This window comes from Pleurodeles waltl, chromosome 5, assembly GCF_031143425.1.
Source record: "Pleurodeles waltl isolate 20211129_DDA chromosome 5, aPleWal1.hap1.20221129, whole genome shotgun sequence".
Taxonomy (NCBI): Eukaryota; Metazoa; Chordata; class Amphibia; order Caudata; family Salamandridae; genus Pleurodeles; species Pleurodeles waltl.
The window spans coordinates 1,323,749,424-1,323,773,171 of record NC_090444.1 but is presented as its reverse complement, the minus strand read 5'-3'; the positions used below and the strand labels follow the sequence as shown (position 1 = coordinate 1,323,773,171).

At 46.6% G+C, this 23,748-nt stretch overlaps 1 protein-coding gene across 9 annotated transcripts in view; it reads right to left on the bottom strand.

Moving 5' to 3' along the window:
• SYNCRIP (synaptotagmin binding cytoplasmic RNA interacting protein) overlaps nt 1–23,748 on the bottom strand; it is a 392,640-nt gene that overhangs the window by 305,277 nt on the left and 63,615 nt on the right. For all 9 annotated transcript variants that reach the window (XM_069235574.1, XM_069235575.1, XM_069235576.1 and 6 more), the window contains exon 4: nt 1,037–1,144. In XM_069235574.1, coding sequence (XP_069091675.1) covers nt 1,037–1,144 — 108 coding nt within the window. The remainder of the gene's footprint in view (nt 1–1,036; nt 1,145–23,748) is intronic.

Sequence of the window (23,748 nt, the reverse complement as noted above, 5' to 3'; positions counted from 1 at the left end):
AGTTGTATGGGTTACTGGACCAGGCCCCAGCACCAGTGTTCTTTCCCTAACCTGTACTTTTGTTTCCGCAATTGGCACACCCTGGCATCCAGGTAAGTCCCTTGTAACTGGTACCCCCTGGTACCAAGGGCCCTGATGCCAGGGAAGGCCTCCAAGGGCTGCAGCATATCTTATGCCACCCTGGGGACCCCTCACTCAGCACAGACACACTGCTTGCCAGCTTGTGTGTGCTGGTGAGGACAAAACGAGTAAGTCGACATGGCACTCCCCTCAGGGTGCCATGCCAACCTCACACTGCCTATGCAGTATAGATAAGTCACCCCTCTAGCAGGCCTTAAAGCCCTAAGGCAGGGTGCATTATACCATAGGTGAGGGCATAAGTGCATGAGCACTATGCCCTTACAGTGTCTAAGCAAAACCTTTCACATTTTTCTATATAAAAACCTATTGGCCTGGAATCAGTCTGAGCGTGTGTTCCTCATTTATTGCGTGTGTACAACAAATGCTTCACACTACCCTCTGATAAGCCTACTGCTCGAACATAGAGCATTAGAATTATCTCTTTTTGACACTATCTTACCTCTAAGGGGAACCCTTGGACTCTGTGCACACTATTTCTTACTTTGTAATAGTATATACAGAGCCAACTTCCTACAACTGGCATCTACAAAAGGAAAAACGTCAGGGGGGTAACCATGCCAAGGAAGGCATTTCCTTACAACTACTATCAGTATCATCCTACTGTTTTGTACAAGGGAGCAATAGCCATTCTCAGAGAAAGCAGGCTAAACCAATTTGTGGGTTCACAGCAACACAATTATTTTAAAGAAGACATACATTTCTTACAACAGCTTGCAAAATATAACTACTTCACAGCAGGTGAATATTATAAAGCGGTGTGCACTTTAACCTGATCATGTATGCATTTAACCTTGATCCTCTGCTGCGCTTTTACCACCATCAGTTGGTAATAGTCATGGTGCATCTTACTAAACTGTACCGTTAAAGAGTATGGGAATTTAATATAAGAAACTACCTTAATTTTGGCTTCATCTGGTCCTTTGCTGGAATCTGCCACCTTGGTCCCTTGTTTTTCCCTCTGCCTGTACGTTTTCATTACTCCACACAAAAAGGCACTTTTGTTCTGTGGAAAGAAAAAAAAAAAAGTTACAACACAACCAGTAAAGTCCTCACAAATATGTTTGTGTTAGGTTACTGGGCCTTATGCTATGCAGCTCATATGGTTTGCCACTGGTGACCAAGAATGAAAATGTCACTTACCCAGTGTACATCTGTTCGTGGCATTAGTCGCTGCAGATTCACATGTTTGGCACAGTCCGCTGCCTGGTGTTGGGCTCGGAGTATTACAAGTTGTTTTTCTTCGAAGAAGTCTTTTTGGTCACGGGACCGAAGGACTCCTCCCTCCTCGGCTCCATTGCGCATGGGCGTCGACTCCATCTTAGATTGTTTTCCCCGCAGAGGGTGAGGATGGAGTTGTTTGCTATAAATAGTGCCCATGCAATGGAGTGAATATGTATGTACGTTAAGAGTTTATAATAATTATTTACAAATGTTCAGATGTTTAAGATTTATGATCTACTTCTAAACGGCTACAGGCTTCCCGGGGAGGTGGGAGGGTACATGTGAATCTGCAGCGACTAATGCCACGAACAGATGTACACTGGGTAAGTGACATTTTCAGTTCGATGGCATATGTTGCTGCAGATACACGTTTGGCATAGACTATAAAGCAGTTACCTCCCCTAAAAGCGGTGGTTTAGCCTGTAGGAGTTGAAGTAGTTTGGAATAATGTTCTTAGTACAGCTTGGCCCACTGTAGCTTGTTGTGCATTTAGTACGTCTACACAGTAGTGTTTAGTAAACGTATGAGGCGTAGACCAGGTTGCAGCCTTACATATTTCGCTCATAGGAATGTTTCCTAGAAAGGCCATTGTAGCACCTTTCTTTCTGGTTGACTGTGCCTTTGGTGTAATAGGCAATTCTCTTTTGGCTTTAAGATAGCATGTTTGAATGCATCTAACTATCCATCTAGCAATGCCTTGTTTAGAGATTGGATTTCCTATGTGTGGTTTTTGAAAAGCTATGAACAGTTGTTTTGTTTTCCTGATTAGCTTTGTTCTGTCAATGTAATACATTATTGCTCTTTTGATGTCTAATGTATGTAGTGCCCTTTCAGCCACAGAATTTGGTTGTGGGAAGAACACTGGCAATTCTAATGTTTGATTTAAATGGAATGGTGAGATTACTTTTGGCAGAAATTTTGGATTTGTTCTTAGAACTATTTTATTGTTGTGTATTTGAATAAATGGTTCTTGTATGGTAAATGCCTGTATTTCACTTACTCTTTTGAGGGATGTGATTGCAATGAGAAATGCGACCTTCCAGGTTAGATATTGCATTTCACAGGAATGCATGGGTTCGAAAGGTGGACCCATGAGTCTTGTTAAGACGATGTTAAGATTCCATGAAGGAACTGGTGGTGTTCTTGGTGGTATAATTCTTTTTAGCCCTTCCATGAATGCTTTAATAACTGGTATTCTAAATAGAGACGATGAATGAGTAGTTTGTAGGTAAGCAGATATTGCTGCGAGGTGTATTTTTAATAGATGAAAAAGCGAGATTTGCTTTTTGCAAATGTAGTAAGTATCCTACTATGTCTTTAGTAGAGGCATGTAATGGTTGTATTTGATTGGCATGGCAGTAGTAAACAAATCTTTTCCACTTAGATGCATAGCAGTGTCTAGTGGAAGGTTTTCTAGCTTGTTTTATGACCTCCATGCATTCTTGTGTGAGGTCTAAGTGTCCGAATTCTAGGATTTCAGGAGCCAAATTGCCAGATTCAATGATGCTGGGTTTGGATGCCTGATCTGTTGTTTGTGTTGTGTTAACAGATCTGGCCTGTTGGGTAGTTTGACATGCGGTACTAGTGAAAGGTCTAGTAGAGTTGTATACCAAGGTTGTCTTGCCCATGTGGGTGCTATCAGTATGAGTTTGAGTTGGTTTTGACTCAACTTGTTTACTAGATATGGAAGGAGAGGGAGAGGGGGGGAAAAGCGTACGCAAATATCCCTGACCAACTCATCCATAGAGCATTGCCTTGTGATTCGCGGTGTGGGTACCTGGATGCGAAGTTTTGGCATTTTGAGTTTTCTTTTGTTGCGAACAAATCTATCTGGGGTGTTCCCCAAATTTGAAAGTACTTGTTCAGAACTTGGGGGTGAATTTCCCATTCGTGGACTTGTTGGTGGTCTCGCGAAAGGTTGTCTGCTAGTTGGTTTTGTATTCCTGGAATAAATTGTGCTATTAGGCGAATGTTGTTGTGAATCGCCCACTGCCAAATTTTTTGTGTTAGGAGGCACAATTGTGTTGAGTGTGTTCCTCCTTGTTTGTTTAAATAATACATTGTTGTCATGTTGTCTGTTTTGACAAGAATGTATTTGTGTGTTATTATGGGTTGGAAGGCTTTTAACGCTAGAAATACTGCTAACAGTTCTAGGTAATTGATATGAAATTTTGTTTCGTGTATATCCCATTGTCCTTGAATGCTGTGGTGATTGAGGTGTGCTCCCCACCCTGTCATGGAAGCATCTGTTGTTATAACGTATTGAGGCACTGGGTCCTGAAATGTCCGCCCTTTGTTTAAATTTTTGCTGTTCCACCATAGAAGCGAGAGGTATGTTTGGCGGTCTACCAAAACCAGATTTTGAAGTTGACCCTGTGCTTGTGACCATTGTGATGCTAGACACTGTTGTAAGGTTCGCATGTGTAGTCTTGCGTTTGGGACAATGGCTATGCATGATGACATCATGCCTAGAAGTTTTAGCACAAATTTTGCTTGTATCTTTTGGTTTGGAAACATAGCACTTATTACCTTGTGGAATGCCTGCCCTCTTTGTGGACTTGGAGTGGCAATTCCTTTTGATGTGTTGATGGTTGCTCCTAGATATTGTTGTGTTTGACACGGTTCTAGGTGTGATTTTGTATAGTTGATGGAAAACCCCAGTTTGTGAAGGGTTTGTATGACAAATGTGGTGTCGTTTGCGCATTTTTTTACTGTGTTGGTCTTGATTAGCCAATCGTCTAGGTAAGGGAACACATGTATCTGTTGTCTCCTGATGTGTGCTGCTACTACTGCTAGACATTTTGTGAACACTCTTGGTGCAGTTGTTATTCCGAATGGCAACACCTTGAATTGGTAATGTATTCCTTTGAATACGAACCGTAGGTACTTTCTGTGAGAAGGGTGTATTGGTATATGAAAGTACGCATCCTTTAGGTCTAATGTGGTCATGTAATCTTGCTGTTTGAGCAGTGGAATGATGTTTTGTAGTGTGACCATGTGAAAATGGTCCGATATGATGTAGGTATTTAGTGTCCTGAGATCTAATATTGGTCTTAATGTTTTGTCTTTTTTTTGGAATTAGAAAGTACAGGGAGTAAACTCCTGTGTTTTTTTGTTGTACTGGTACTAACTCTATTGCATCCTTTTGCAGTAGTGCTTGAACTTCTAGTCCTAAAAGTTCTAAATGTTGTGGTGACATTTTGCGTGTTTTGGGGGGGATGTTTGGTGGGAAGTTGTGGAATTCTATGCAATAGCCATGTTGGATTATTGCTAATACCCAATTGTCTGTTGTAATCTGTTGCCAAGATTGGTAGAATTGGCTTAGTCTTCCCCCCACTAGTGTTGAGTGAAAGGGTTGCGTGACTTGAAAGTCACTGTTTAGGTGGAGGTGTTTTTGGAGTCTGGAATCTTCCCCTACTCCTTGGGAATTGACCCCCCCCGATATTCCCTGAAACCTCCCCTTTGGAAGGAACCCTGATATGGTGTGGTTCTTGTTTGTTGGCTGGTGGTGTCTGTGGGTTGGCCACGAAACCCCCCTCTAAATGGAGTTTTTCTGAAAGAGCCTCTGCTCTGCGGGGAGTAGAGTGCGCCCATGGCCTTGGCCGTGTCTGTGTCCTTTTTAAGTTTTTCAATGGCTGTATCCACTTCAGAGCCAAAAAGTTGTTTCTCGTTGAAGGGCATATTAAGGACAGCCTGCTGGATTTCAGGTTTGAAGCCTGAAGTGCGTAGCCAAGCGTGTCTCCTTATGGTGACAGCAGTGTTGACTGTTCTTGCTGCAGTATCGGCTGCGTCTAGTGAAGAGCGGATTTGATTGTTTGAGATCGTTTGTCCCTCTTCAACTATTTGCTGCGCCCTTTTTTGGTATTCCTGGGGAAGATGGTCTACGAGAAGTTGCATCTCGTCCCAGTGTGCGCGGTCATATCTGGCCAGCAGCGCTTGTGAATTTGCGATGGGACACTGGTTGGCTGCCTGTGATGCTACTCTTTTTCCTGCCGCATCAAATTTTCGGCTTTCTTTGTCCGGAGGTGGGGCGTCGCCAGATGTATGTGAATTTGCTCTCTTACGAGCTGCCCCTACTACCACGGAGTCAGGTGGTAACTGCGAAGTAATAAACACTGGGTCTGTGGGTGGTGGTTTGTATTTTTTATCCACCCTTGGGGTGATGGCTCTTGATTTTACGGGCTCTTCAAAAATTTGTTTTGCGTGTCGTAACATCCCTGGTAGCATTGGGAGACATTGATATTGGCTGTGTGTAGCCGAGAGGGTGTTAAATAAAAAATCATCCTCTATAGGATCGGAATGCAGTTGGACATTGTGGAATTCTGCTGCCCTAGCCACCAGTTGCGAGTATGAGGTACTGTCCTCTGGCGGTGACGGCTTTGTGGGGTATGACTCGGGATCATTGTCCGGCACTGGGGTGTCATACAGGTCCCAAGCGTCTTGATCCTGATCGTCATGACTTATGGTAGTTTGCGCTGGTGAGTGCATTTGTGGCGGTGTTTGTGCCGGCGATGCCTGTGGTGGAGAGGGCGGAGGCGTGACTTTTTAAACCACTTTGGCTTGTGGTTGTGCGTCATCCTTTGGAAGTCCGCTCCTTCTTTTCCTCATGATTGGGGGAAGGGTTGATATCTTCCCTGTGTCTTGCTGGATGTACAGTCTCTTTTGTGTGTAGTCCGATTCTACACTTTGGAGCTCTTGTCCAAATCTGTGCATTTGGCCACTTATTCCTTGTTCCTCTGAGTAGGATGAAGGTGTGGTATTTTTCGGCGCCGAGAGAGAATCTTTTTTCGGTTTTGGCACCGACAGAATTTTTGTTCCTTTCGGCATGGATTCTCGGTGCCGATGTTTTTCGGTGCCGGTATCTTGTTTTTGTCTCTCGGAGCCGCTTTCTCGGCTCCGAGGTTGCTCCATGGCGGTCCCTCGACCGGAGTCGGGTGTCTTCGCTATGGGCGTGCCCTTTTTCGGCGCCTTCGACGGGTCGCCTGTTTTATGGGTCGAGCCATGGCCTGTTGGCAGTGGCGTCCCCTGGGCTTTCGGTTTGTCGATGGATTTACTTTGACGTCTTACTCACAGTTTGTTGCTGTTGTTTGACGTCGGAGTCTCCGGATTCTGATTCCGGAACCGAGAATGTTTCCTCTTCGTCGTCGAAACGTTGTTTGGTCGGCGTGGACGCCATTTGTAGACGCCTGGCTCTTCGGTCCCGGAGTGTTTTTCTGGACCGGAAGGCTCGACAGGCTTCACAGGTATCCTCCTTGTGCTCGGGGGACAAGCACAAGTTACAGACCAAGTGCTGATCTGTATAAGGATACTTACTGTGACATTTTGGGCAGAAACGAAACGGGGTCCGTTCCATCAGCTTCGATGTTGCACGCGGTCGGGCCGACCAGGCCCCGATGGGGGATCGAAACTACCCCAAAGTCTTCCGATGATCGGTGTCGATGTACCTAACTATCCTGATACCGAACGGAACAATACCGACGCTTTCTTCCGAGATTCTGACTAACTTTCCGAACCGAAACACGGAGCGAAAAGGAATACGTCCGAACCCGACAGCGGAAAAAAACAATCTAAGATGGAGTCGACGCCCATGCGCAATGGAGCCGAGGAGGGAGGAGTCCTTCGGTCCCGTGACCAAAAAGACTTCTTCGAAGAAAAACAACTTGTAATACTCCGAGCCCAACACCAGGCAGCGGACTGTGCCAAACATGTGTATCTGCAGCAACATATGCCATCGAACCAATAATATCAGTGCATTTTAATTGTATAAGTATGCCCATTTTAGTGCTTCAGTCGCAGGAGAGCGAGTTGAAGGGTCTTAGAAACTCAGAAGGCAATGTACAAGCTAAATGCTTTAGGGTCCAGTTAGTAATAAATAGTAACAATAGGTATATCAGCCGCACGCTAACTTGTGAGCAGCAAAGGAAAAAAATGCCAGGCAGCATAGGTATTTATTCTGGTCTAGACCCATAATCCAGTCCAGGTCTTCCACTGTCCCATGTATGAGCTACTTTTTCCAGAACCCTCAATGTCACCACCCACTAGAATATGTAGTATGCCAAAAACCTAAAATATCTGCCACCCTCTCAGGAGGAAAAAGCTAAATAGTACAAATAAAACATTTAAAAAAACATCCTTGATGGACAGACACATCACAGGACTGAAGAAAGATAGTAATCAGACAGAATAATTAATCGGGAGAGGAGTTGGAATCAGCCAAGTGGAGGGAGCAAGGAAACAATTTTGGGAACACTGCTTTGTTACAAATCACCCTCCAACCAGACTACAGCCTTTAATTTTGCTATATTCTGGTTGGAGGGTTAAGTATATTAAAAGAAAATGAAATTACAACAAATAGGAATAGGGAAACCAGGTAGGAACCAAGGAAGAAACAGCCATGTTAGAAAAGAAAACAGAAATCTGGACTAACTGCAGAGCAGCTTTAAAAGGTACCTGCAATCCCTCAGGCAGGCAACTGCCTGTTTGATGCTGAAAGGGAATAAAGCAGCAGCCAGGTACCCAGGAGCTAGAGAAAAGGCAGCCCTTTACAATAAAAGTTTGCAGGCTTCCTACGTCATTTTGAGAGACATGGTATAGGAAAATGGCTCCTTGTTTCGGTTACCACCCCACCTTTTGCCTGATACTGATGCTGACTTGACTAAGAGGTGTGCTTGGACCCTGCTAACCAGGCCCCAGCACTAGTGTTCTTTCACTAGAAATGTACCATTGGTTCAACAATTGGCACACCCCTGGTGTAAGGAAATGCCTCCTTGGCATGGTTGCCCCCTGACTTTTTGCCTTTGCTGATGCTATGTTTACAATTGAAAGTGTGCTGAGGCCTGCTAACCAGGCCCCAGCACCAGCACCAGTGTTCTTTCCCTAACCTGTACTTTTGTATCCACAATTGGCAGACCCTGGCATCCAGATAAGTCCCTTGTAACTGGTACTTCTAGTACCAAGGGCCCTGATGCCAAGGAAGGTCTCTAAGGGCTGCAGCATGTCTTATGCCACCCTGGAGACCTCTCACTCAGCACAGACACATGCTTGCCAGCTTGTGTGTGCTAGTGAGAACAAAACGAGTTAGTCGACATGGCACTCCCCTCAGGGTGCCATGCCAGCCTCTCACTGCCTATGCAAGTATAGGTCAGTCACTCCTCTAGCAGGCCTTACAGCCCTAAGGCAGGGTGCACTATACCATAGGTGAGGGTACCAGTGCATGAGCATGGTACCCCTACAGTGTCTAAACAAAACCTTAGACATTGTAAGTGCAGGGTAGCCATAAGAGTATATGGTCTGGGAGTTTGTCAAACACGAACTCCACAGCACCATAATGGCTACACTGAAAACTGGGAAGTTTGGTATCAAACTTCTCAGCACAATAAATGCACACTGATGCCAGTGTACATTTTATTGCAAAATACACCCCAGAGGGCACCTTAGAGGTGCCCCCTGAAACTTAACCGACTGTCTGTGTAGGCTGACTAGTTCCAGCAGCCTGCCACACTAGAGACATGTTGCTGGCCCCATGGGGAGAGTGCCTTTGTCACTCTGAGGCCAGTAACAAAGCCTGCACTGGGTGGAGATGCTAACACCTCCCCCAGGCAGGAGCTGTAACACCTGGCGGTGAGCCTCAAAGGCTCACCCCTTTGTCACAGCCCAGCAGGGCACTCCAGCTTAGTGGAGTTGCCCGCCCCCTCCGGCCACGGCCCCCACTTTTGGCGGCAAGGTTGGAGGGAACAAAGAAAGCAACAAGGAGGAGTCACTGGCCAGTCAGGACAGCCCATAAGGTGTCCTGAGCTGAGGTGACTAACTTTTAGAAATCCTCCATCTTGCAGATGGAGGATTCCCCCAATAGGGTTAGGATTGTGACCCCCCTCCCCTTGGGAGGAGGCACAAAGAGGGTGTACCCACCCTCAGGGCTAGTAGCCATTGGCTACTAACCCCCCAGACCTAAACACGCCCTTAAATTTAGTATTTAAGGGCTACCCTGAACCCTAGAAATGAAAATGTCACTTACCCAGTGTACATCTGTTCGTGGCATTAGTCGCTGCAGATTCACATGTTTGGCACAGTCCGCTGCCTGGTGTTGGGCTCGGAGTATTACAAGTTGTTTTTCTTCGAAGAAGTCTTTTTTGGTCACGGGACCGAAGGACTCCTCCCTCTTCGGCTCCATTGCGCATGGGCGTCGACTCCATCTTAGATTGTTTTCCCCGCAGAGGGTGAGGATGGAGTTGTTTGCTATAAATAGTGCCCATGCAATGGAGTGAATATGTATGTACGTTAAGAGTTTATAATAATTATTTACAAATGTTCAGATGTTTAAGATTTATGATCTACTTCTAAACGGCTACAGGCTTCCCGGGGAGGTGGGAGGGTACATGTGAATCTGCAGCGACTAATGCCACGAACAGATGTACACTGGGTAAGTGACATTTTCAGTTCGATGGCATATGTTGCTGCAGATACACATGTTTGGCATAGACTATAAAGCAGTTACCTCCCCTAAAAGCGGTGGTTTAGCCTGTAGGAGTTGAAGTAGTTTGGAATAATGTTCTTAGTACAGCTTGGCCCACTGTAGCTTGTTGTGCATTTAGTACGTCTACACAGTAGTGTTTAGTAAACGTATGAGGCATAGACCAGGTTGCAGCCTTACATATTTCGCTCATAGGAATGTTTCCTAGAAAGGCCATTGTAGCACCTTTCTTTCTGGTTGAGTGTGCCTTTGGTGTAATAGGCAATTCTCTTTTGGCTTTAAGATAGCATGTTTGAATACATCTGACTATCCATCTAGCAATGCCTTGTTTAGAGATTGGATTTCCTATGTGTGGTTTTTGAAAAGCTATGAACAGTTGTTTTGTTTTCCTGATTAGCTTTGTTCTGTCAATGTAGTACATTAGTGCTCTTTTGATGTCTAATGTATGTAGTGCCCTTTTAGCCACGGAATTTGGTTGTGGGAAGAACACTGGCAATTCTACTGTTTGATTTAAATGGAATGGTGAGATTACTTTTGGCAGAAATTTTGGATTTGTTCTTAGAACTATTTTATTGTTGTGTATTTGAATAAATGGTTCTTGTATGGTAAATGCCTGTATTTCACTTACTCTTCTGAGGGATGTGATTGCAATGAGAAATGCGACTTTCCAGGTTAGATATTGCATTTCACAGGAATGCATGGGTTCGAAAGGTGGACCCATGAGTCTTGTTAAGACGATGTTAAGATTCCATGAAGGAACTGGTGGTGTTCTTGGTGGTATAATTCTTTTTAGCCCTTCCATGAATGCTTTAATAACTGGTATTCTAAATAGAGACGATGAATGAGTAGTTTGTAGGTAAGCAGATATTGCTGCGAGGTGTATTTTTATAGATGAAAAAGCGAGATTTGCTTTTTGCAAATGTAGTAAGTATCCTACTATGTCTTTCGTAGAGGCATGTAATGGTTGTATTTGATTGGCATGGCAGTAGTAAACAAATCTTTTCCACTTAGATGCATAGCAGTGTCTAGTGGAAGATTTTCTAGCTTGTTTTATGACCTCCATGCATTCTTGTGTGAGGTCTAAGTGTCCGAATTCTAGGATTTCAGGAGCCAAATTGCCAGATTCAATGATGCTGGGTTTGGATGCCTGATCTGTTGTTTGTGTTGTGTTAACAGATCTGGTCTGTTGGGTAGTTTGACATGCGGTACTAGTGAAAGGTCTAGTAGAGTTGTATACCAAGGTTGTCTTGCCCATGTGGGTGCTATCAGTATGAGTTTGAGTTGGTTTTGACTCAACTTGTTTACTAGATATGGAAGGAGAGGGAGAGGGGGAAAAGCGTATGCAAATATCCCTGACCAACTCATCCATAGAGCATTGCCTTGTGATTCGCGGTGTGGGTACCTGGATGCGAAGTTTTGGCATTTTGAGTTTTCTTTTGTTGCGAACAAATCTATCTGGGGTGTTCCCCAAATTTGAAAGTACTTGTTCAGAACTTGGGGGTGAATTTCCCATTCGTGGACTTGTTGGTGGTCTCGCGAAAGGTTGTCTGCTAGTTGGTTTTGTATTCCTGGAATAAATTGTGCTATTAGGCGAATGTTGTTGTGAATCGCCCACTGGCAAATTTTTTGTGTTAGGAGGCACAATTGTGTTGAGTGTGTTCCTCCTTGTTTGTTTAAATAATACATTGTTGTCATGTCTGTTTTGACAAGAATGTATTTGTGTGTTATTATGGGTTGGAAGGCTTTTAACGCTAGAAATACTGCTAACAGTTCTAGGTAATTGATATGAAATTTTGTTTGGTGTATATCCCATTGTCCTTGAATGCTGTGGTGATTGAGGTGTGCTCCCCACCCTGTCATGGAAGCATCTGTTGTTAGAACGTATTGAGGCACTGGGTCCTGAAATGTCCGCCCTTTGTTTAAATTTTTGCTGAACCACCATAGAAGCGAGAGGTATGTTTGGCGGTCTACCAACACCAGATCTTGAAGTTGACTCTGTGCCTGTGACCATTGTGATGCTAGACACTGTTGTAAGGGTCGCATGTGTAGTCTTGCGTTTGGGACAATGGCTATGCATGATGACATCATGCCTAGAAGTTTTAGCACAAATTTTGCTTGTATCTTTTGGTTTGGAAACATAGCACTTATTACCTTGTGGAATGCCTGCACTCTTTGTGGACTTGGAGTGGCAATTCCTTTTGATGTGTTGATGGTTGCTCCTAGATATTGTTGTGTCTGACACGGTTCTAGGTGTGATTTTGTATAGTTGATGGAAAACCCCAGTTTGTGAAGGGTTTGTATGACACATGTGGTGTCGTTTGCGCATTTTTTTACTGTGTTGGTCTTGATTAGCCAATCGTCTAGGTAAGGGAACACATGTATCTGTTGTCTCCTGATGTGTGCTGCTACTACTGCTAGACATTTTGTGAACACTCTTGGTGCAGTTGTTATTCCGAATGGCAACACTTTGAATTGGTAATGTATTCCTTTGAATACGAACCGTAGGTACTTTCTGTGAGAAGGGTGTATTGGTATATGAAAGTACGCATCCTTTAGGTCTAATGTGGTCATGTAATCTTGCTGTTTGAGCAGTGGAATGATGTCTTGTAGTGTGACCATGTGAAAATGGTCCGATATGATGTAGGTATTTAGTGTCCTGAGATCTAATATTGGTCTTAATGTTTTACAGGGAGTAAACTCCTGTGTTTTTTTGTTGTACTGGTACTAACTCTATTGCATCCTTTTGCAGTAGTGCTTGAACTTCTAGTCCTAAAAGTTCTAAATGTTGTGGTGACATTTTGCGTGTTTTGGGAGGGATGTTTGGTGGGAATTTGTGGAATTCTATGCAATAGCCATGTTGGATTATTGCTAATACCCAATTGTCTGTTGTAATCTGTTGCCAAGATTGGTAGAATTGGCTTAGTCTTCCCCCCACTGGTGTTGAGTGAAGGGGTTGCGTGACTTGAAAGTCACTGTTTAGGTGGAGGTGTTTTTGGAGTCTGGAATCTTCCCCTACTCCTTGGGAATTGACCCCCTCTATATCCCCTGAAACCTCCCCTTTGGAAGGAACCCTGATATGGTGTGGTTCTTGTTTGTTGGCTGGTGGTGTCTGTGGGTTGGCCACGAAACCCCCCTCTAAATGGAGTTTTTCTAAAAGAGCCTCTGCTCTGCGGGGAGTAGAGTGCGCCCATGGCCTTGGCCGTGTCTGTGTCTGTGTCCTTTTTAAGTTTTTCAATGGCTGTGTCCACTTCAGGGCCAAAAAGTTGTTTTTCGTTGAAGGGCATATTAAGGACAGCCTGCTGGATTTCAGGTTTGAAGCCTGAAGTGCGGAGCCAAGCGTGTCTCCTTATGGTGACAGCAGTGTTGACTGTTCTCGCTGCAGTATCGGCTGCGTCCAGTGAAGAGCGGATTTGATTGTTTGAGATCGTTTGTCCCTCTTCAACTATTTGCTGCGCCCTTTTTTGGTATTCTTGGGGAAGATGGTCTACGAGAAGTTGCATCTCATCCCAGTGAGCGCGGTCATATCTGGCCAGCAGCGCTTGAGAATTTGCGATGCGCCACTGGTTGGCTGCCTGTGATGCTACTCTTTTTCCTGCCGCATCAAATTTTCTGCTTTCTTTGTCCGGAGGTGGGACGTCGCCAGATGTATGGGAATTTGCTCTTTTGCGAGCTGCCCCTACTACTACGGAGTCAGGTGGTAACTGCGAAGTAATAAACACTGGATCTGTGGGTGGTGGTTTGTATTTTTTATCCACCCTTGGGGTGATGGCTCTTGATTTTACGGGCTCTTAAAAAATTTGTTTTGCGTGCCGTAACATCCCCGGTAGCATTGGGAGACATTGATATTGGCTATGTGTAGCCGAGAGGGTGTTAAATAAAAAATCATCCTCTATAGGATCGGAATGCAGTTGGACATTGTGGAATTCTGCAGCCCTAGCCACCAGTTGCGAGTATGAGGTACTGTCCTCTGGCGGTGACGGCTTTGTGGGGTATGAATCTGGATCATTGTCCGGCACTGGGGTGTCGTATAGGTCCCAAGCGTCTTGATCCTGATTATCTTGACTTATGGTAGTTTGCGCTGGTGAGTGCATTTGTGGCGGTGTTTGTGCCGGCAATGCCTGTTGTAGTGGAGAGGGCGGAGGCGTGACTTTTTTTAACCACTTTGGCTTGTGCGTCATCCTTGAGGAGACTGATCCTTCTTTTCCTCATTATTGGGGGAAGGGTTGATATCTTCCCTGTGTCTTGCTGGATGTACAGTCTCTTTTGTGTGTAGTCTGATTCTACACTTTGGAGCTCTTGTCCAAATCTGTGCATCTGGCCACTTATTCCTTATTCCTCTGAGTAGGATGAAGGTGTGGTATTTTTCGGCGCCGAGAGAATCTTTTTTCGGTTTCGGCACCGACAGAATTTTTGTTCCTTTCGGCATGGATTCTCGGTGCCGATGTTTTTCGGTGCCGGTATCTTGTTTTTGTCTCTCGGAGCCGCTTTCTCGGCTCCGAGGTTGCTCCATGGCGGTCCCTCGACCGGAGTCGGGTGTCTTCGCTATGGGCGTGCCCTTTTTCGGCACCTTCGACGGGTCGCCTGTTTTATGGGTCGAGCCATGGCCTGTTGGCAGTGGCGTCCCCTGGGCTTTCGTTTTGTCGATGGTTTTACTTTTCGACGTCTTACTCACAGTTTGTTGCTGTTGTTCGACGTCGGAGTCTCCGGATTCTGAGTCCGGAACCGAGAATGTTTCCTCTTCGTCGTCGAAACGTTGTTTTGTCGGCGTGGATGCCATTTGTAGACGCCTGGCTCTTCGGTCCCGGAGTGTTTTTCTGGACCGGAAGGCTCGACAGGCCTCACAGGTATCCTCCTTGTGCTCGGGGGACAAGCACAAGTTACAGACCAAGTGCTGATCTGTATAAGGATACTTACTGTGACATTTTGGGCAGAAACGGAACGGGGTCCGTTCCATCGGCTTCGATGTCGCACGCGGTCGGGCCGACCAGGCCCCGATGGGGGAATCGAAGCTACCCCAAAGTCTTCCGATGATCGGTGTCGATGTACCTAACTATCCCGATACCGAACGGAACAATACCGACGCTTTCTTCCGAGATTCTGACTAACTTTCCGAACCGAAACACGGAGCGAAAAGGAATACGTCCGAACCCGACAGCGGAAAAAAACAATCTAAGATGGAGTCGACGCCCATGCGCAATGGAGCCGAAGAGGGAGGAGTCCTTCGGTCCCGTGACCAAAAAAGACTTCTTCGAAGAAAAACAACTTGTAATACTCCGAGCCCAACACCAGGCAGCGGACTGTGCCAAACATGTGTATCTGCAGCAACATATGCCATCGAACCTAACATTACTTTACCTCCCCCAGGAACTGTGAAAATTGCACTGTGTCCACTTTTAAAACAGCTAAATGTGTGTTATGTAAAAAGTATATATGCTAATGTGATTATTCAAAGTTCCTAAAGTACTTACCTGCAATACCTTTTGTAAAGAAATGGCTCCCTGTTGCAGTTACCCCCCACTTTTTGCCTGATACTGATGCTGACTTGACTGAGAAGTGTGCTGGAACCCTGCTAACCAGGCCCCAGCACCAGTGTTCTGTCACCTAAAATGTACCATTGTCTCCACAATTGGCACAACCCTGGCACCCAGGTAAGTCCCTTGTAACTGGTACCCCTGGTACCAAGGGCGCTGATGCCAGTGAAGGTCTCTAAGGGCTGCAGCATGTCTTATGCCACCCTAGGGACCCCTCACTCAGCACAGACACACTGCTTGCCAGCTTGTGTGTGCTGGTGGGGAGAAAATGACTAAGTCGACATGGCACTCCCCTCAGGGTGCCATGCCAACCTCACACTGCCTGTGGCATAGGTAAGTCACCCCTCTAGTAGGCCTTACAGCCTTAAGGCAGGGTGCACTATACCACAGGTGAGGGCATAGGTGCACGAGCACTATGCCCCTACAGTGTCTAAGCAAAACCTTAGACATTGTAAGTGCAGGGTAGCTGTAAAGAAATGGCTCCCTGTTGCAGTTACCCCCCACTTTTTGCCTGATACTGATGCTGACTTGACTGAGAAGTGTGCTGGGACCCTGCTAACCAGGCCCCAGCACCAGTGTTCCTTCACCTAAAATGTACCATTGTATCCACAATTGGCACACCCTGGCATTCAGATAAGTCCCTTGTAACTGGTACTTCTAGTACCAAGGGCCCTGATGCCAAGGAAGGTCTCCAAGGGCTGCAGCATGTCTTATGCCACCCTGGAGACCTCTCACTCAGCACAGACACCCTGCTTGCCAGCTTGTGTGTGCTAGTGAGGACAAAACGAGTAAGTCGACATGGCACTCCCCTCAGGGTGCCATGCCAGCCTCTCACTGCCTATGCAGTATAGGTAAGACACCCCTCTAGCAGGCCTTACAGCCCTAAGGCAGGGTGCACTATACCATGGGTGAGGGTACCAGTGCATGAGCATGGTACCCCTACAGTGTCTAAACAAAACCTTAGACATTGTAAGTGCAGGGTAGCCATAAGAGTATATGGTCTGGGAGTCTGTCAAACACGAACTCCACAGCACCATAATGGCTACACTGAAAACTGGGAAGTTTGGTATCAAACTTCTCAGCACAATAAATGCACACTGATGCCAGTGTACATTTTATTGAAAAATACACCACAGAGGGCACCTTAGAGGTGCCCCCTGAAACTTAACCGACTATCTGTGTAGGCTGACTAGTTTCAGCAGCCTGCCACAAACCGAGACATGTTGTTGGCCCCATGGGGAGAGTGCCTTTGTCACTCTGAGGCCAGTAACAAAGCCTGCACTGGGTGGAGATGCTAACACCTCTCCCAGGCAGGAATTGTCACACCTGGCGGTGAGCCTCAAAGGCTCACCTCCTTTGTGCCAACCCAGCAGGACACTCCAGCTAGTGGAGTTGCCCGCCCCCTCCGGCCAGGCCCCACTTTTGGCGGCAAGGCCGGAGAAAATAATGAGAAAAACAAGGAGGAGTCACTGGCCAGTCAGGACAGCCCCTAAGGTGTCCTGAGCTGAAGTGACTCTAACTTTTAGAAATCCTCCATCTTGCAGATGGAGGATTCCCCCAATAGGGTTAGGATTGTGACCCCCTCCCCTTGGGAGGAGGCACAAAGAGGGTGTACCCACCCTCAGGGCTAGTAGCCATTGGCTACTAACCCCCCAGACCTAAACACGCCCTTAAATTTAGTATTTAAGGGCTACCCTGAACCCTAGAAAATTAGATTCCTGCAACTACAAGAAGAAGGACTGCCTAGCTGAAAACCCCTGCAGAGGAAGACCAGAAGACGACTACTGCCTTGGCTCCAGAAACTCACCGGCCTGTCTCCTGCCTTCCAAAGATCCTGCTCCAGCGACGCCTTCCAAAGGGACCAGCGACCTCGACATCCTCTGAGGACTGCCCCTGCTTCGAAAAGACAAGAAACTCCCGAGGACAGCGGACCTGCTCCAAGAAAGGCTGCAACTTTGTTTCCAGCAGCCTTGAAAGAACCCTGCAAGCTCCCCGCAAGAAGCGTGAGACTTGCAACACTGCACCCGGCGACCCCGACTCGGCTGGTGGCGATCCAACACCTCAGGAGGGACCCCAGGACTACTCTGATACTGTGAGTACCAAAACCTGTCCCCCCTGAGCCCCCACCGCGCCGCCTGCAGAGGGAATCCCGAGGCTTCCCCTGACCGCGACTCTTTGAACCTAAAGTCCCGACGCCTGGGAGAGACCCTGCACCCGCAGCCCCCAGGACCTGAAGGACCGGACTTTCACTGGAGAAGTGACCCCCAGGAGTCCCTCTCCCTTGCCCAAGTGGAGGTTTCCCCGAGGAATCCCCCCCTTGCCTGCCTGCAGCGCTGAAGAGATCCCGAGATCTCTCATAGACTAACATTGCGAACCCGACGCTTGTTTCTACACTGCACCCGGCCGCCCCCGCGCTGCTGAGGGTGAAATTTCTGTGTGGGCTTGTGTCCCCCCCCGGTGCCCTACAAAACCCCCCTGGTCTGCCCTCCGAAGACGCGGGTACTTACCTGCAAGCAGACCGGAACCGGGGCACCCCCTTCTCTCCATTCTAGCCTATGTGTTTTGGGCACCACTTTGAACTCTGCACCTGACCGGCCCTGAGCTGCTGGTGTGGTGACTTTGGGGTTGCTCTGAACCCCCAACGGTGGGCTACCTTGGACCAAGAACTGAACCCTGTAAGTGTCTTACTTACCTGGTAAAACTAACAAAAACTTACCTCCCCCAGGAACTGTGAAAATTGCACTAAGTGTCCACTTTTAAAACAGCTATTTGTCAATAACTTGAAAAGTATACATGCAATTTTTATGATTTAAAGTTCCTAAAGTACTTACCTGCAATACCTTTCAAATGAGATATTACATGTAGAATTTGAACCTGTGGTTCTTAAAATAAACTAAGAAAATATATTTTTCTATACAAAACCTATTGGCTGGATTTGTCTCTGAGTGTGTGTACCTCATTTATGGTCTATGTGTATGTACAACAAGTGCTTAACACTACTCCTTGGATAAGCCTACTGCTCGACCACACTACCACAAAATAGAGCATTAGTATTATCTCTTTTTACCACTATTTTACCTCTAAGGGGAACCCTTGGACTCTGTGCATGCTATTCCTTACTTTGAAATAGCACATACAGAGCCAACTTCCTACATTGGTGGATCAGCGGTGGGGTACAAGACTTTGCATTTGCTGGACTACTCAGCCAATACCTGATCACACGACAAATTCCAAAATTGTCATTAGAAATTGATTTTTGCAATTTGAAAAGTTTTCTAAATTCTTAAAAGACCTGCTAGGGCCTTGTGTTAGATCCTGTTTAGCATTTCTTTTTAGAGTTTAAAAGTTTGTAAAAGTTTGAATTAGATTCTAGAACCAGTTGTAGATTCTTAAAAAGTATTCCAACTTTTAGAAGCAAAATGTCTAGCACAGATGTGACTGTGGTGGAACTCGACACCACACCTTACCTCCATCTTAAGATGAGGGAGCTACGGTCACTCTGTAAAATAAAGAAAATAACAATGGGCCCCAAACCTACCAAAATACAGCTCCAGGAGCTTTTGGCAGAGTTTGAAAAGGCCAACCCCTCTGAGGGTGGCAACTCAGAGGAAGAGGATAGTGACTTGGAGGACAATTCCCCCCTACCAATCCTATCTAGGGAGAACAGGGTCCCTCAAACCCTGACTCCAAAAATAATAGTCAGAGATGCTGGTTCCCTCACAGGAGAGACCAACACCTCTGAAATCACTGAGGATAGCCCCAGTGAAGAGGACATCCAGTTAGCCAGGATGGCCAAAAGATTGGCTTTGGAAAGACAGATCCTAGCCATAGAGAGGGAAAGACAAGAGATGGGCCTAGGACCCATCAATGGTGGCAGCAACATAAATAGGGTCAGAGATTCTCCTGACATGTTGAAAATCCCTAAAGGGATTGTAACTAAATATGAAGATGGTGATGACATCACCAAATGGTTCACAGCTTTTGAGAGGGCTTGTGTAACCAGAAAAGTGAACAGATCTCACTGGGGTGCTCTCCTTTGGGAAATGTTCACAGGAAAGTGTAGGGATAGACTCCTCACACTCTCTGGACAAGATGCAGAATCTTATGACCTCATGAAGGGTACCCTGATTGAGGGCTTTGGATTCTCCACTGAGGAGTATAGGATTAGATTCAGGGGGGCTCAAAAATCCTCGAGCCAGACCTGGGTTGACTTTGTAGACTACTCAGTGAAAACACTAGATGGTTGGATTCAAGGCAGTGGTGTAAGTAATTATGATGGGCTGTACAATTTATTTGTGAAAGAACACCTGTTAAGTAATTGTTTCAATGATAAACTGCATCAGCATCTGGTAGACCTAGGACCAATTTCTCCCCAAGAATTGGGAAAGAAGGCGGACCATTGGGTCAAGACAAGGGTGTCCAAGACTTCAACAGGGGGTGACCAAAAGAAAGGGGTCACAAAGACTCCCCAGGGGAAGGGTGATGAGACAACCAAAACTAAAAATAGTAAAGAGTCTTCTACAGGCCCCCAAAAACCTGCACAGGAGGGTGGGCCCAGAGCCTCTTCACAGAACAATGGGTACAAGGGTAAAAACTTTGATCCCAAAAAGGCCTGGTGTCATAGCTGTAAACAGCATGGACACCAAACTGGAGACAAGGCCTGTCCCAAGAAAGGTTCCACTCCAAACTCCCATCCAGGTAACACTGGTATGGCTAGTCTCCAAGTGGGATCAACAGTGTGCCCAGAGCAAATCAGGGTCCACACTGAAGCTACTCTAGTTTCTGAGGGTGGGGTGGATTTAGCCACACTAGCTGTCTGGCCGCCTAACATGCAAAAATACAGACAGCAACTCTTAATTAATGGGACTAGAATAGAGGGCCTGAGGGATACAGGTGCCAGTGTCACCATGGTGACAGAGAAACTGGTTTCCCCTGGCCAATACCTGACTGGAAAAACTTACACAGTCACCAACGCTGACAATCAGAGAAAAGTACATCCCATGGCAATGGTTACTTTAGAATGGGGAGGGGTCAATGGCCTGAAACAGGTGGTGGTCTCCTCAAATATCCCAGTGGACTGTCTGCTTGGAAATGACCTGGAGTCCTCAGCATGGGCTGAGGTAGAACTAAAAACCCATGCAGCAATGCTGGGTATCCCTGAACTGGTGTGTGTGAAAACCAGAGCACAATGCAAGGCACAGGGTGAACAAGTAGAGCTGGAGTCTGGAAGAATGGCCCAGCCTACCAAGAGGAAAGGAAAGTCAGTTGGGAAACCAACTGCAACACAGCAAAAGAAAGGGAACCTCTCTTCTCAGGAAGAAGTTCTGCCCTCTGAGGGAACTGAGCCTTTGGAGCTTGAACCTTATCAGGTTGAGCTCTTAGGCCCAGGGGGACCCTCAAGGGAGGAGCTGTGTAAGGGACAAGAAACCTGTCCCTCTCTTGAAGGCCTTAGGCAGCAAGCTGCTGAAGAGTCCAAAGGCAAGAAAAATGGAACCCATAGGGTCTATTGGGAAGATGGACTCCTGTACACTGAGGCCAGAGACCCCAAACCTGGTGCCACTAGGAGAGTGGTAGTGCCTCAGCTGTTCAGAGAGTTCATCCTAACATTGGCCCATGACATTCCCCTTGCTGGACATTTGGGACAAACCAAGACGTGGGAGAGGTTAGTCAACCACTTCTACTGGCCCAATATGTCCAACATGGTTAAGGAGTTTTGCCTCTCCTGCCCCACCTGTCAAGCCAGTGGTAAGACAGGTGGGCATCCAAAGGCCCCCCTCATTCCACTTCCAGTGGTGGGGGTGCCCTTTGAAAGAGTGGGTGTGGACATAGTTGGTCCACTAGAACCTCCCACAGCCTCAGGAAATATGTATATCCTGGTAGTAGTGGATCATGCTACCAGGTATCCTGAAGCTATTCCCCTTAGGTCGACTACTGCCCCTGCAGTAGCCAAGGCCCTCATTGGTATCTTTACCAGAGTGGGTTTCCCTAAGGAGGTGGTGTCTGACAGAGGTACCAACTTCATGTCAGCATACCTAAAGCACATGTGGAATGAGTGTGGAGTGACTTATAAATTCACTACACCATACCATCCACAAACTAATGGCTTGGTTGAGAGATTCAACAAGACATTAAAAGGCATGATCATGGGGCTCCCAGAAAAACTCAAAAGGAGATGGGATGTCCTCTTGCCATGTCTGCTTTTCGCTTACAGAGAGGTGCCACAGAAGGGAGTAGGATTCTCACCCTTTGAACTTCTGTTTGGTCATCCTGTAAGGGGACCACTTGCCCTTGTTAAAGAAGGCTGGGAGAGACCTCTCCATGAGCCTAAACAGGACATAGTGGACTATGTACTTGGCCTTCGCTCTAGAATGGCAGAGTACATGGAAAAGGCAACCAAAAACCTTGAGGCCAGCCAACAGCTCCAGAAGTTTTGGTATGACCAAAAGGCTGCACTGGTTGAGTTCCAACCAGGGCAGAAAGTCTGGGTTCTGGAGCCTGTGGCTCCCAGGGCACTCCAGGACAAATGGAGTGGCCCTTACCCAGTACTAGAGAGGAAGAGTCAGGTCACCTACTTGGTGGACCTGGGCACAAGCAGGAGCCCCAAGAGGGTGATCCATGTGAACCGCCTTAAGCTCTTCCATGACAGGGCTGATGTGAATCTGTTGATGGTAACAGATGAGGATCAGGAAGCAGAGAGTGAACCTCTCCCTGATCTTCTGTCATCAGACCCAAAAGATGGCACAGTAGATGGAGTGATCTACTCAGACACCCTCTCTGGCCAACAGCAAGCTGATTGTAGGAGAGTCCTACAACAGTTTCCTGAACTCTTCTCCTTAACCCCTGGTCAGACACACCTGTGTACCCATGATGTGGACACAGGAGACAGCATGCCTGTCAAAAACAAAATCTTTAGACAGTCTGACCATGTTAAGGAAAGCATCAAGGTGGAAGTCCACAAGATGCTGGAATTGGGAGTAATTGAGCGCTCTGACAGCCCCTGGGCTAGCCCAGTGGTCTTAGTCCCCAAACCTCACACCAAAGATGGAAAGAAAGAGATGAGGTTTTGTGTGGACTACAGAGGGCTCAATTCTGTCACCAAGACAGATGCCCATCCAATTCCAAGAGCTGATGAGCTCATTGATAAATTAGGTGCTGCCAAATTTCTAAGTACCTTTGACTTGACAGCAGGGTACTGGCAAATAAAAATGGCACCTGGAGCAAAAGAAAAGACAGCATTCTCCACACCTGATGGGCATTATCAGTTTACTGTTATGCCCTTTGGTTTAAAGAATGCCCCTGCCACCTTCCAAAGGTTGGTGAATCAAGTCCTTGCTGGCTTGGAGTCCTTTAGCACAGCTTATCTTGATGATATTGCTGTCTTTAGCTCCACCTGGCAGGATCACCTGGTCCACCTGAGGAAGGTTTTGAAGGCTCTGCAATCTGCAGGCCTCTCTATCAAGGCATCCAAATGCCAGATAGGGCAGGGAACTGTGGTTTACTTGGGCCACCTTGTAGGTGGAGGCCAAGTTCAGCCACTCCAACCCAAGATCCAGACCATTCTGGACTGGGTAGCTCCAAAAACCCAGACTCAAGTCAGGGCATTCCTTGGCTTGACTGGGTATTACAGGAGGTTTGTGAAGGGATATGGATCCATTGTGACAGCCCTCACTGAACTCACCTCCAAGAAAATGCCCAAGAAAGTGAACTGGACTGTGGAATGCCAACAGGCCTTTGACACCCTGAAACAGGCAATGTGCTCAGCACCAGTTCTCAAAGCTCCAGATTATTCTAAGCAGTTCATTGTGCAGACTGATGCCTCTGAACATGGGATAGGGGCAGTTTTGTCCCAAACAAATGATGATGGCCTTGACCAGCCTGTTGCTTTCATTAGCAGGAGGTTACTCCCCAGGGAGCAGCGTTGGAGTGCCATTGAGAGGGAGGCCTTTGCTGTGGTTTGGTCCCTGAAGAAGCTGAGACCATACCTCTTTGGGACTCACTTCCTAGTTCAAACTGACCACAGACCTCTCAAATGGCTGATGCAAATGAAAGGTGAAAATCCTAAACTGTTGAGGTGGTCCATCTCCCTACAGGGAATGGACTTTATAGTGGAACACAGACCTGGGACTGCCCATGCCAATGCAGATGGCCTTTCCAGGTTCTTCCACTTAGAAAATGAAGACTCTCTTGGGAAAGGTTAGTCTCATCCTCTTTCGTTTGGGGGGGGGTTGTGTAAGGAAATGCCTCCTTGGCATGGTTGCCCCCTGACTTTTTGCCTTTGCTGATGCTATGTTTACAATTGAAAGTGTGCTGAGGCCTGCTAACCAAGCCCCAGCACCAGTGTTCTTTCCCTAACCTGTACTTTTGTATCCACAATTGGCAGACCCT